The 14,724-nt window shown below is 43.7% G+C and overlaps 1 protein-coding gene across 1 annotated transcript in view; it reads right to left on the bottom strand.

Annotated features, from left to right (window-relative positions):
* Positions 1 to 14,724, bottom strand: part of DDX10 (DEAD-box helicase 10) — a gene marked incomplete at its 5' end in the record, with an annotated part of 164,062 nt that overhangs the window by 125,012 nt on the left and 24,326 nt on the right. Inside the window, 1 exon segment of the mRNA XM_083499413.1 lies at positions 4,809 to 4,910. Within this exon segment, the coding sequence (XP_083355539.1) occupies positions 4,809 to 4,910 (102 nt within the window).

Below are 14,724 nucleotides of genomic sequence, written 5' to 3' on the forward strand. Positions count from 1 at the left end.
AGTGGTATTCAGCATCCATACAGTGGAACCTCGGAAGCCGAATGCCTGTAAACTCGAATGTTTCAGCTCCTGAACGATCGAAAACCAGAAGTGATTGTTCTGGTTTTTGAATGATTTTTGGAAGCCAAACATCCAGCGTGGCTTCCGATTGGCTGCAGGACGCTCCTGCAGCCAATCGGAAGCCGCGCCTTGGAAGTTGAACAGACTTCCAGAACGGATTCCATTCGACTTCCAAGGTACATCTGTATCAGGATTTCCCAAACTTGGGTCTCCAGCTGTTTTTGGACTACAACTCCCATCACCCCTGACCACTGGTCCTGCTAGCAAGGGATGATGGGAGTTGTATTCCAAAAACAGCTGGAGACCCAAGTTTGGGAAACCCTAGTCTATATGAAGGCACTGGGAACAGTCATTAGGAGTTTTGGAGCAAGGTGTCATCAGTACACTGATGAGACTCAGCTCTATTTCCCTATTACATCTGAGGCAGAAGAGGCTGTACAAGCCCTGGACAAAAGCCTAGATCTAGTGGTGGACTGGACAATGCCTCTTACTGGTCTACATGGAGGACAGAAAGGTGTTTGTGAACATGTGTAGAAACGACTGCTGTATCCAGTAAAATCTGCGTTTGCTGTTCCACCCATTTCGGCCTCTGGCCCCAATCATTGCTGGCTTGAGGCCCTCAGAAAATTGCCCAGAAGGCATTGTGGCTCAAAATGTTTCCCCACTGCTGCTCAAAAGAACTCTACTCTTTCTTAACAAGCTGGAGAAGTGGGGAGAAAGCAGCAGCACAATGAAATCCAGCAAGGCTAAATGTAATGAATACTGGAAGGGGAACAAAATACCGAGAAGGAGAAATAACTGGCTAGGCAGCAGAAGCATTCAGAATCTACAGTGTACATAAACAAATTGAATATGAGTCAGCAATGTGATGCTGTGGCTGGAAAGGCCAGTGCCATTTTTAGGTTTTATCGGCCGGAGAATGGTTGCCAAGAACTGGGAAATAATAATGCCATTTTATTCAGCATTATTGTGACCTGATTGGAATGCTGCTGTGAGTTCTGGGCACCTGGTGTCTCAAAAGATATTGGCAAGTTGGAAAAGATTCAGCAGAGAGGTACAAGGACGAGGTAGAGGCTGAGACGGAAATCCTATGAAGCTAAGAAATAAAGAAAAAGCAAGCTATGTACATTTAGCCTAGAGAGGAGGAAACATTATTGATTGGCGCAGGCAGCAGAGAGGGAGATGCCAATATCCTTTTCAGATTTTGGAAAACTATCAGAAAGAAGGTGGAGGAGGGAGAGTTTTCACCCAACATGCTCTGAATAGGCCACATACAGCCAGTTTGCAAGCAACGCTCAGCCAAACTATGGCTTATATGAACATGTGGGCTCCCAGAAAGGAATTTGTGGCAGCTTTGGTCCTCTTCCAGTCCTGCCATGTTGCTGTGAGCTAAGCTAAGCAAGGTGTCCAAACCCGGAATCATGGTTTGTCTTACTCCAGACAAACCATAACCTGTAAGCAAATGTTGTTTACAGATCGTGGCTTGTCTGGTGTGAGGCAAACTATTAAACCAGGTTTGGGTGGCTTTATTCACAGCAGTGCAGCTTCAGAAGGACATGGAGAAGTAGCACAACAGCTTCAAAATCTTCCTCCAGAAACTCTCCCATTTGCAGCAAGCCATGGTTTGGCTGAGCATCAAAGGCAAGCCAGCTGAAAGATATGCTTATGTTCTGCTAAGAGTAGTTCAACAATGGAACAGCTGGCTGAGAAGAGCTAGGATCTCCTTCTTGTCAAGGCATAAACTGGGAAAGGAGACTGGATATTCCAGCCTAGCTCAGGGTGCAAGACGCAAAAGGATGGAACAGGAACATACCATATTTTTCCATCCATAAGACGCCCCCATGTATAAGATGCCCCCTATTTTTGGAGACTCCAATTTAAGAAAATGAGGGGAGATGTATCCATGTATAAGACGCCCCCAAATTTTTGACATTATTTTTTTTGGGGGGAACGTAGTCTTATACACGGAAAAATATGGTACTCCTGCCTCCCTTAGCAGCCAACTGCACATTTCAAAGGAACCAATTATAGATCAGGAGCTATCGGAGCTTTAGCAGAAATTCACATCTCAGTGCACAGATGTCCTATGTGGTGAGATGCCAAGTGGACAGGTTGGCCCATCTGCCTGGGCAGCTGAGTCAACTTGGAGTGAATCCTGCTCACCGAGGATGTCCATTACAGTGGTACCTCGGGTTACATACGCTTCAGGTTACATACGCTTCAGGTTAAAGACTCCGCTAACCCAGAAATAGTGCTTCAGGTTAAGAACTTTGCTTCAGGGTGAGAACAGAAATCGTGCTCCGGCGGCACGGTAGCAGCAGGAGGCCCCATTAGCTAAAGTGGTGCTTCAGGTTAAGAACCGTTTCAGGTTAAGTACAGACCTCCAGAACGAATTAAGTACTTAACCTGAGGTACCACTGTAGTTCTCCTCACCTAGGAAGGAATGCATAGGGCTCCTGTACAGGTTGAACTTTGCTTGGAACCCATATAAATAGTGCAAGCTAAGTCAATTTGCACCTCCTCCTGCTAGCAATGAGTTACGTGGAGCATTGACCCCTGGAAATCCTATTGAGCTCTCTTCCAGCTTCTGGGTTTTCCCCAAACTTGACTTGAACATTCTTAAACCCATCTCCTCACAGCCATATCGACCAGAAGCTTCTCTCTCAAAGCAAATGAAAGCAGAAATTATCTGAATGTTGAGATCTATAACCAACACTAAATATCATCTGCATTTTTCTCCCCACTCCACCCCCGCAGTGTTTTCCATGGCTCATCAGTTCCAAAGCAAAAATGATCTCCTCTCCACAGTAAACCATTTAAGCCACCTTGGCAAAGTCATTATATCCCTTTAAGAGAGAGGGAAAAACAAAGGCTAAAAGGGGCCATTTACAAGGATTTGCAAGCTTTACTGCATCCCCACATTATCACCCATGATTTAGAACAGTATTGTAAACAGCATTACTGGAAGCCAACAACTACTTCAGTGGAGCATGTGAACCAATTTCAACGCATATTGAGTGACTGAGATATTAGGCACCAAATGGTAATTAGGTCTGTATGCATGAAGGTATGAAACAGATGTCATTACGAGTAAAGAAAGGAAACTATTGGTGCACTCAGTTGAGCCTTCCTCAGAGGAAAAGGGCTAATACTACAGACTTAACATTGCCATGTTTCAGATTAGCATTTTAATGCAGTAGTGCAAGAATCTGTGTATTAGTGGCAGCGTTCCTCAAACTTGTAAACTCTGAGATGTTTTTGTCCTGAATTAAAACCAGAAGCACACCTCCTTTTCCTTTCTTTGAAGAACTGGGCATTTTGCCTAAATCCTAAATTCGCCAGCCCATTCACAGGTGGCAAAAAAGGGAGGAGGGGAAGTTTCTGCAATTTTTCAAAAGGAGGGAGGGGGAAATGTTGGAAGGGGAGTTTAGCACGGGATACAGTCTTCTCTTTTCCTTTTCACCCTTTATTTTCACTAGTGGACATTAGAAAGGCACCCGAAAAGAAAGCTGCTGCTGCAATTGAAGCAAACAGCTTTCCTATCTATCCCTGCTACAGACAGTATGGACCTAGATGGGCCAGTGATCTAGCCTGGCTTGAAGGAAGCTTCCCACATACTTTCTGCGAGAATGAAGCAGAGTAGCAATCCATGCAGGAGGTGCAACAGGAAGTCTTTTCTGTGGATGGGCAATTCTACCACATCTATGTATAGGAAGAGACTGAACGTTCCATTCACATCTGATGCAGAGAATGGAGGAGGCTTACCTGCCTGCAGAGGAGGAGTCTGCTTTAGATTAACCACAGTTTACTGTGCTGTCTGCACCCAGTGAACAGTGGTTAATCTTAATTATGGTTTGACTACATGGAATTGGCAGAAATGACTGGCAGAATCCGAGACCAGGGAGAAGAGTCGGTGAAAGAAGACTGGAAGAAATTCAAAGACTACTTACAGAAACATTGTAAAATTAATGAATGTTGGAAGGATGTTGGATAGAAACTAAGCGGTTTCCAGCTGTAATGCTTTAAGAGATACGGGGGAAAAAAGAGGTTTTACAAATGGGTAAAAGTTTAATGGTAAGGATTTGCTGAACTAACAAATCAAACTGGAATACAAAGAAGGGAGGTATGAGGAGGTCCGAGGAAATAAGTGTATGGAAGTTATGTTATTGAAAATTAATGTGTGTTTTTAACTGTTTTTTATTTTGTATGTTTATTTTTCTTTTTTCTTGTTACATCTTAAAAACTTTTAATAAATATCTTTTTTAAAAAAAATCTTAATTGTGGTTTGTGGGGGCGGGGGGAGGAAGTCTACTTCAAGCCACATAAGAGTTAATAATAACAACAATTAGGGCCTTTTTGTGACAGTCCTCACCAGTACAACATCCACCTTCCCTGGGGCTGTGTAAGAAAGACCTGTGTGTCCTCAGGGAAGGTAGAAGCAAAGGAATCCAGGCCACATATCATCAGTGGGCCTGAGAGGGCTCTGCCACTCCACATTTTACATAATGTAAGCATTTTAAAATTGTAAACTGCCTTGGGTGCCTTGGCAGAAAAGTGTTGTGTAAATCCAATAAATAAGACAATAATACATAGTAGCAGCACCTTTCCCCCCCCTTTTGCTGTCCATGGCTGCCATTTTGTCCAGGCCCCCTTGGCACCTTTATCAATAAATGAGTACTTGCACCTCGTTTTCTCAAAAAAAACCACTGATTTTTTTGTTAATAATAAAAAAGAGCTGAAGAATTTACTTGATGTTGTTGATGGGAACTTTCTTCTGCGACAGCTGCTGCATCATCCCCTTTTCCTCCGAAGAAAGCAGCACAAGAAGAGCTTCCCCACCTTCTTTGTACCTAAGAAAGGAATTAGAAAACAAAATGTTTCCTGATTAGGTTTCCAGATGGTAAATAAAAACTGACAGACTCTTCTAAGGGCCAAACCAAACGTGGCATTAATTGCATTTTCACATCTAATGTGCAGGTTGTTGTTTTCTTTAGAACGCAAAAAATCAGGGATTTTCCTCAAGACGGTGGCGGCAGAAGAACGCATTTAATTCCTCCATCACACCAGCAGGAATCCCCACAGTTTTCAACCCTGGCCAGCAGAAGCTATTTGCATCCCAACATGGGTTTACAGGCTACAGAGACCTAAGAGACACGGATCAGTGTCTTAGTTAAGCCTCTCAAACATCTGGCACACACCCTGTTCTCTCCTTTTGAAGAGCAGAGCTAGAACAACTATTCTTGCAAGTTACGTCCTGAGCTTTAGGATTGGGCAAGCAACGGGGTATTCCTCCATAAGCACACAGGTTGCTCACACGATTGCCTCCGTGTCCATGGAGACAGAGGTAGAATTAGTGGCACCAGCTCACTATCAGCCTTAACAACAAATGCTTCCCCTGAAAGGGAAGGCTCTCTGCCGATAGTGGGAATTTTGGAAAATGATATACAGTGGTACCTCGGTTTAAGAACAGTCCAGTTTAAGAACGATCTGGTTTACAAACTCCGCAAAACCGGAAATAGTGTCTAGGTTTGAGAACTTTACCTCGGTCTAAGAATCCGAACGGTGGAAGGGTACCGGCGGCAGGAGGCCTCATTAGGGAAAGCGCACCTCAGTTTAAGAACGGTTTTGGTTTAAGAACGGACTTCTGGAATGGATTAAGTTCGTAAACTGAGGTACCACTGTATAATGAATTGGAAAAAAAAGTTTAAAATAACCTTTTTTAAAAAAACAAACAACCCCCGAAGCTTTTCTTTTTGGAATTTTAGGTGTTGAAATCCCAATGGAGCAGAAAATACTATTTATGTATGTGATCACAACTGCTTAGATGTTAATGGCTCAGAGATGGAAAGAAGACAAAGTCCCTACGAGAGAAGAACGGCAGATTAAGTTGATGGATTATGCTGAATTCGCAAAAATGACTGGAAGAATCAGAAATCAGGAAGACCAAAATTTTAATATGGAATGGGGGAAATCTATATTTTATCTTAAAAACCATTGTAAGCAGCTAAAGCCATTAGTAGGATTGGAATAACACTTGTAGTTTAATGTTCAATTTTGGATATAATGGAGATGTAAAAGATTTGGATTATTATAAAAGATGCAGGAGGAAATGGTTAAAAACAGGACCCAGAAAGGGGAGAAATCCAGGAGATTCTTTGGAATCTTGTTTTTATGTTGGTTTTTGGATAATCGACTGTAAAACTTTAAAGTGAAAAACTAATTAAAATTTAAAAAATAAAAAGATAGTGGGAGACAATGAAGCCATCTAGACTGGGGTTACATAGCACTTGGGGTGTCTGGTATTGCAGAGATGAGACATTCTTCTGACAAACCACTAAGCCCTGGCTCCAGATCTCCTGGCTCCCCATCCGCTGGGACCCTCCCCTAGTTTGATCTCCTTCTGGGGTCCCCAGTTCTCACCACCTCCAACCCAGAAGGACCTTTCTCCGAGTTGGTCTCCTCCAACTCCCCAAGCTCCTCCCTTTCCTCCTTGTCACATGACCATCCATTCCATCCTTACCAAACTGGGACTGGGAAAACAGCAAAATATCTTGCTGCTACCCAAGGCTCTGCACAATAAAACAGCACTTTTTGGAGGTATAGAAAACAGCAAATTTCCAAAATAGATGCTTCTAGGGGCAAGCTGGTGACCACATTTGTGGCTGAAGAATACAGGACAATTAGGAGTGATGCCATCCAAAACCACTCATTAAAAACTCACAAACCAAAGAGATTAGTGACACAGCTTCCTACAGAGATGGGAAACTTGTGGCCTTTCAGAAGCTGGCAGACTACAACTTCCATCCTCTTTGACCCCTGGCCATGCTGGCTGGGACTGATATGGGTTGGAAGTGCAACAACACCTGGAGGGTCACAGGGCCTCACACCAATATTTTACAGGAATAACATAGACAGCTTTCCACTCTTTGCATAAAAGAGCAGCAGCTTCTGATTTTTACAATTTTAGGTCTCCCGCCCCAGACTCCCTTCATTCAAAATTCTTCAAAAATTGCTGTTGCTGAAGTTCTGATATATGCAAAATATGTGTATGTATAATTGAGTAATTATCCTATCCGTTAAGCAGCAGGCGGTGAGCCTAACAATTTTCAAGTCACACATATTCATTACGTATAAAGCCTAAACCAGACTGCCTCTCCCTGTTAGCTTAACTTATGGAACAGCCCATTCAAAATTCCTAGAAAGCTGTTGCACTTCACGAAATAAAGGATCTGCCAAGTATAAATGTGCTCAGGACATAGCTGTGTTTCTTACAGGTAACACCTATTAAAGGATTTGATCAGACTAACACAATGGGCTTTTTGAGCATCCAAAACCAACAGTGGACCAAAGGTATACATTATATTTTATTGTACATTATGTGCTTGGAATTAAGCTTTTAACATATTGTCAGATGGCTGTTGCGGCTGCTCGAGAGTAACCAGGCAGGACTCCAATCTGTCTTTTACAGGCTTTAACTATTTACAGTGAAGAGCGTCAAAAGTTCATGCCTGGCTCAATCGCTAGTAGAATCCGGGAGTGGTCTGTTTTTGGACCTCCCCCAACATAAGAGTTTCTTTACTCCCAACCTTCTCCCTTCCTTCTCTGCACCTTAGGCTACTGCGCAGCACGAGCGATGGTAAGGGTGTGTTTCCCTCCTGTCTGCCTTCCCTAGGAGTGGTGTTAATGCTCCCACAAGCTTCCTCTGGTCCTTGCACCTCTTCTCCGCTAGAGGTGGGGCTTTCCTTCTCCCCGGAAGAGGAACTGCTTCGCAGGATTTTCGGAGGCTCCCTGTAACACAACCGCCCTTCTGTTGCTCGCCTCTGAGCCAATGGCGGTTCCCTGGCACATATGGATGCCAGAAGGCATCTGAAAATCTTGTTCACAAGAGACTTTACATTGTGTAAGCACACATAGGTACAGTGGTACCTCGGGTTACATACGCTTCAGGTTACATACGCTTCAGGTTACAGACTCCACTAACCCAGAAATAGTACCTCGGGTTAAGAACTTTGCTTCAGGATGAGAACAGAAATCGTGCTCCGGCGGTGCGGCAGCAGGAGGAGGCCCCATTAGCTAAAGTGGTGCTTCAGGTTAAGAACAGTTTCAGGTTAAGAACGGACCTCTGGACCGAATTAAGTACTTAACCCAAGGTACCACTGTATGTGTCATTCACAAGGGGGTACCATTCGAGAAGGGTAAGAGGTCTGCTAAACATGTAGGGTGTTTATCCCACATCACCCCACATGTTTAGCAGGCCACATGTGCTTATTCCTCGGGTGCAGCTTTAACCTCACACAGGTTCTACACACTGAGTGGCAACAGCTAAAAATAAAGGCCTGAGAGAAGAGGAATGTTTTTGCATGGAGGCAAAAGATATGTAACAAAGGTGCCAGGTGAGTCTCCCCCGGGAAAGCATTCCACAAATGGGGAGCCAATGCAGAAAAGGCCTGTTCTTGTGTTGCTGCCCTGTAGATTGCTCACAGAAGAGGCACACAAAGAAGGGCGTCAGATGTTGATCACAGGGTCTGGGTCGGTTCATATGAAGGGAGGCAGTCTTTGACGTACTGTGGTCCTGAACCATTTAAAGCTCTTATAGGTTAAAGGCAGCACTTTGAATTGGGCCCAGAAACTAACTGGCAGCCAATGCAGTCAGCCCAGGACTAAGATTATATGCTCAAACCATCTTGCCCCAGTGAGCAACCTGGCCACTGAATTTTGCACCAGCTAATGTTTCTGTACCGTCATACAACATGTTGCAGAAATCGAATGCTGATGCAAGCCACTCCATGCCACCAAAGCCACGTGAGCCTCAAGCTACAGCAAAGGATCCAGAAATACTCCCAAACTACGTATGCGCTCCTTCAGAGAGAGTGTAACCCTATCAAGAGCTCTCATCTAATCCGTTACCCAGGCAAGAAGCAGGCCAGCACACCCACTGCCTCACCTGCAGATGTGAATGAAAAGTAGAGTTGTGTGTCATCAGCATATTATTGACAACGTACTCCCAAGCTCTGGCTGATCCCGCTCAGTGGTTTCATGTAGATGTTAAATACCATGGGGAATAAAATTGAACCCTGAGGAACCCCACACTGAAGGCTTCGTAGAGCTGAAGAACGCTCCCCAAGCATCTGTCTCTGGAATTGACCATCCAAGTAGGACCAGAACCACCACAAAGGAGTGCCACCCAGCCCTAACTTGAACTGCCATTCCAGAAGGATACCATGCTCAATGGTATCAAATGCCATAGAGAGGTTGCGGAGAATTAACAATAACACATTTCCCCTGTCTCTCTCCCAACAGAGGTCATCATACAGGGTGGCCAAAGCCATTTCTATGCCAAATGTGGCCCCAATTAAACCCCATTTAAAATGGATCTAGAGAATCAGTTTCCTCCAAGAGCACCTAGATCTGGTCCACAACCACAAGCTCAAGAACCTTGCCCAAGAAGGGGAGATTTACACCTGGCCAGTAATTACCGTATTTTTCGCCCTATAGGACGCACTTTTTCCCCTCCAAAAATGAAGGGGAAATGTGTGTGCGTTCTATGGGGCAAATGCAGGCTTTCACTGAAGCCTGGAGAGCGAGAGGGGTCGGTGCGCACCGACCCCTCTCGCTCTCCAGGCTTCAGGAGAGCCCCAGCGCCAGCCCCACAAGGTCGGGGGACAGAGGGAGGCGGAACGCCGCCATCCCGCTGTCTCCCGAAGTGGTTTGGAGGCTGACGGCGGGGAGACCCCGCCGCCAGCCCCACAAGCTCCGGGGACAGCTGGAATACGCGCTGCGTCTCCCTGCTGTCCCCGGACCTGATCTCAAGGCGGGCGGTGGGGAGAAGAGCGCTTCTCCCCGCTGCCTGCCCCACAAGCTCCGGGGACAGCAGGGAGACGCAGCGCGTCTCCCCGCTGTCCCCGGACCTGATCTCAAGGCGCCTGGGGGGGGAATAATTTTTTTTCTTTATTTCCCCCCAAAAAAACTTGGTGCGTCCTACGGGCCGGTGCGTCCTATGGGGCAAAAAATACGGTAGATTTTCCAAATGTAGGGAAGGTTTCCTGAGGAGTGGTTTTACCATTTTCTCCTTCAAAAACAAACTACTGTTTCCCATTTTGTCCAAATACAGCAGACTGTTGTTAGTGCAAACTATAGTTTGCTACCAAGCTACACCATAACCTGGTAAGTGGAGGCAGGCAAGAACCATACACACTTGAGGCGTGTACCTGCTCATTATGTATTTTATGATTTGTGGCTACTTCTGAATCAGACCTCAGTCTTTGAGGATCATTTCACCCATTACAGAGCAGCGATCTAAAATTTGCCATAAGTGTTCATGGAAGAGTGAGCAGTTGATTCCAGCCCTCAGCATAACTTTTTAAATGTGAACACCAACAACCATGAACTCTCATATGCACCGAACAAAATTATGGAAATATAGCAATAAAGACAAGCGTGCAACTGAATTGCACAAACATTCAGAACCACCATATGGACAATGCATTTTATGCTACACAGCGTTTTCAAATATCAGCCGCTGCGTCCACACATTTGAGCTTTAAGTCTCCCCTTAAAGTATGCATTAAAAAAATATAATGTGTGAGGAAGCCCTGAAACAGTTGGACAAAAATACATTAACGTAGCTTTCCAAAAATGAAAGCTAACTACTGCTGTCCTCTAGTGGCATTGTATTCCATTATATTATATCACACATGATCAAAATAGGCTTCATGGGCTCGAGCAAGGCACATGAGCAATAAGATAATCAGAATTGGGTGTTGACGAGTGTATCTTTAAAGATGTTTCTGCATGAAGACACTCCACTTCTATTATCCTAGAGGTCAACAGAATGTTAATGGCAACTTGTCTTGAGAAAAATGGTCGAAAACTATGAATATTTATAAGAACTCCGTGGAAACCTTATTGCGGGATTTTATTTTTAAACACTACCTAGCATTCTCATTTTCTTTAAAATGTCATAAGGCTAGACAAAATTTTGCTACCATTTTTAAAGCAGAATTATTCCCCAACAACTGCAGCTGCAACATAGCTTTCAAACTAGCACCCAAACCAGAATGAGTATGGAACGCGAGTAAAAAAAGGTTCACTTTTTTCCAACTTTTATCGTTTTGGACAGATCTTATTAGAACTCAACTTTGATCACCTTTGAAGTGGACAGGCTTTCGGAACAGGATTGCAGTCATTCTAAACACGTTAGGCATTAAACCAAGTCCTGCTGCTCTTTAGGGTGTATATATATCCGATCAATAACCCTTGCCGGCATTTTTTGACTATCCTTTGGTGTGTGGCTATGGGGGCTTAGCATGACGAGCTCCTGCACTTCAAAAATTACTACTACTGAGACAACACAAAAGCCAACAAGCAGTTCTTAAACCCCTATTTGCGTACTGTACCTAATGGAAGCCATAACCATGGTTTGGGTTTTTAAACAACGTTTAGCACAAAACATGGTCAGGCTGATGTCTGAATTGAGCCACGATTTTGATCAACGCATTATCCATACAATAAAGAAAAATATTTCCTTAGATTTGAAAGCTAAAGTATTCAAAGTGTGCATAGTGCCTGTGAGCAGAGAACTGGACCGTGACACAGAAACACGAACAGATTAAGAACAGCATAGCATGCCATGGAATATGCAACGCTAGGAGCATCATTAAAAGATAGGTAAATGAATAATTGGATATGACAAATTTCAAAAGTCATGGATGCAGTGGAAAAGGCTGTGAAGTTAAAATGGACATGGGGCAAGTGACAATTCAGGCCAATGAATGTTAAGTCTGCAGACCCTACGACTGTAAAAGACCAGGTGGACGACCATCTATGCCATGGGTGGACAACCTAAAACTGACAGTGGACTTTACATGGAAGAAGGAAGCCACCCAGAGTGGCTGGGGCAATCCAGTCAGATGGATGGAATATTTATTATTATTATTATTACTGCGGAGAACCTGAAGAAGCACACAGTGATACAGTGGTACCTCGGGTTACATACGCTTCAGGTTACATACACTTCAGGTTACAGACTCTGCTAACCCAGAAATAGTGCTTCAGGTTAAGAACTTTGCTTCAGGATGAGAACAGAAATCGTGTTCCGGCAGCACGGCGTCAGCGGGAGGCCCCATTAGCTAAAGTGGTGCTTCAGGTTAAGAACAGTCTCAGGTTAAGTACAGACCTCTGGAACGAATTAAGTACTTAACCCGAGGTACCACTGTACCCTGGTACTAGAATGGATTGGCTCCCGAACAAACACCGCAGACCCAGAAGTAAGTCTTCCGGTTTGCAAACGTTTTTTGGAAGCCGACCATCCGATTCAGCTTCCGCTTGAGTGCAGGAAGCTCCTGCAGCCAACCATAAGCCGCGCCTTGGTTTTCGAACTTTTTCGGGAGTCGAACGGACTCCCGGAACGGATTAAGTTCGAGAACCAATGTACCACTGTACACTGTACAGTGGTACCTCGGGTTAAGAACTTAATTTGTTCTGGAGGTCCGTTCTTAACCTGAAACTGTTCTTAACCTGAAGCACCACTTTAGCTAATGGGGCCTCCTGCTGCCGCTGTGCAGCCGCTGCACGATTTCTGTTCTCATCCTGAAGCAAAGTTCTTAACCCGAGGTACTATTTCTGTGTTAGTGGAGTCTGTAACCTGGAGAGTCTGTTAACCCGAGGTACCACTGTATATCCAAAGATGGATATTGGACTCTGCAAATGAGGAAAAAGAAGAATCCATTCCATGAGGTTTTGGAGAAGATTAAATGAGAGGTCCATGTACTCTTTCCTAAGCTCCCTTCTGCGAACGGTGGGATACAAATGCCAAACACTACTCCTTCAGGAAACGTTCAGGACATTTTCTATTTTAGTCAAGTTTTCACACAGCACTAATAATTTGATTTCAGACTTACAATAGTATCTGTCCATTCTATTTTAATTACTGCAAGCATACAGATTCCTAATTAGGTAAGGTATTTAACTTGGCTTTCGTTCTACGCAGTTATGCACTCTCACGGCTCGCGGAACTTTCTAATTATCTCTAACCTCATTAACGGCTACTAAAACTGTCGATATAATTTTTATGAAGTTTTTGAAAGTCTACACCACAACCTCGCTCACTAATTTCTAGTGGATTAAAGAGCCGCAGTCTGGTATTTGGAACATTTAAACTCTGAGGAAGAGGGCCCCCCAGCCCCACCCCGTGAAAGAAATGAAGAGGTGCAATCCAGACTGCTCAATATTTCAATGACACTTAAGGATGTTTAATATTATTTGGCTTCTGTTGAGCAATTAACCTCTCTGACATCATGCTTTTAATTGAAAACTCATACGCACAGGAAAATATGGAGAGAGGGAAACCAAGCATACTCTCATTTATTTTAGTGTTCATCTTATCTCAAGCCCTGTCTGGGAAGATTTCAGTTGTGAAGAGTGTCAGTGTTGGAACACAAAGACAGAAAAAAGCCAACAATTTGCCTAGGGTGCGGCAGCAGGCTGCACTGGGCCAAATCTAGGGTTCAGCTGCCAACTCTGCAGCAAAGGGAAATTTACAGAAGAGGTTGTAGCTGTGTCCGTGGTTTGTGTCTAATGAGGGACTGGAGGGGAATACTCTGGTTTATCACCCCTGATTAGTTACTGACCATGGGGATTTGTTGCACAATCGTTATCAAGTCAACAAAATAAGATCTACGACAATGACTAGTTTGTATTTCAGTCTGCCCATGCAGCTACTGGAACTTAGCTGCTGGCATTCATCGTTTCAAAGCAAAAGTTTCTTCTTCCCTGTAGACCAGTGATGGCAAATTGGCAGCCTCCAGATGTTGTGGAACTACAAACTCCCATGGCAGTCCAACAACATCTGGATGGCCACAGGCACCCCATCCCTGCTGGAATCTTTGTTATAACCTAAGATCCCACCCCCAACCACCCCCTCCAAGCACAGCTTAAACTAATTAAGTCTGTAATTATCCACATCAATTCTATTTAAATATTACAATGTCAATTAGGGCTTTCTCAACTTCCTTACTACCATCCTTTCCCATTGATTTGCTCTGTTCTTCTCAACATCCCATCTAACGAAGCATTTCTACAAATAGCTTGTTTGCTATTTTCATTTAGTTGGTCCTAATTAAAAACATGCTACTGTTATAGATTCCCACCCGGCCACCTAAAAAAATGGGGAAATCGTCAAAACATTGCAGATGCCATGTAGATGACTGCATACAAGACTTAAACATATGTCCATGTATTTCTCTTGCAATACGACACTTAATGTTTGGTAATTGCTTTTAAAATTGTCAATGGAGTTCGTAAATTTAAAAAAGATGGAGAAATACAGTTATCCGAAATTTCTGTCATATTCACACAGATGTTTTAAAATAGCTACATATTGAACAGGAACTGCTGTATGCATGCAAATCAACACTGTGAAGTTGCGATCATATTTTTCGATAGACTGCTTCCTTTAAATGGTTGTGTCCTCAATGCCATTCAGCTCACAAATGCATCAACTCATGTTTGGTGGCCCTTTATCAATCATATGATAAGCGATCCACACCAAAACTGTATCCTGATACATCATTTATGTATATGGAATTACTCATAAGCTATCTTAAGTCAATTAAGTCAATTATACTTTAAATCTTTCTGTGGATGATGAATGATATGTCTTGATAT

Source organism: Podarcis liolepis (assembly GCF_965112155.1).
Source record: "Podarcis liolepis genome assembly, chromosome: 4".
NCBI lineage: Eukaryota > Metazoa > Chordata > Lepidosauria > Squamata > Lacertidae > Podarcis > Podarcis liolepis.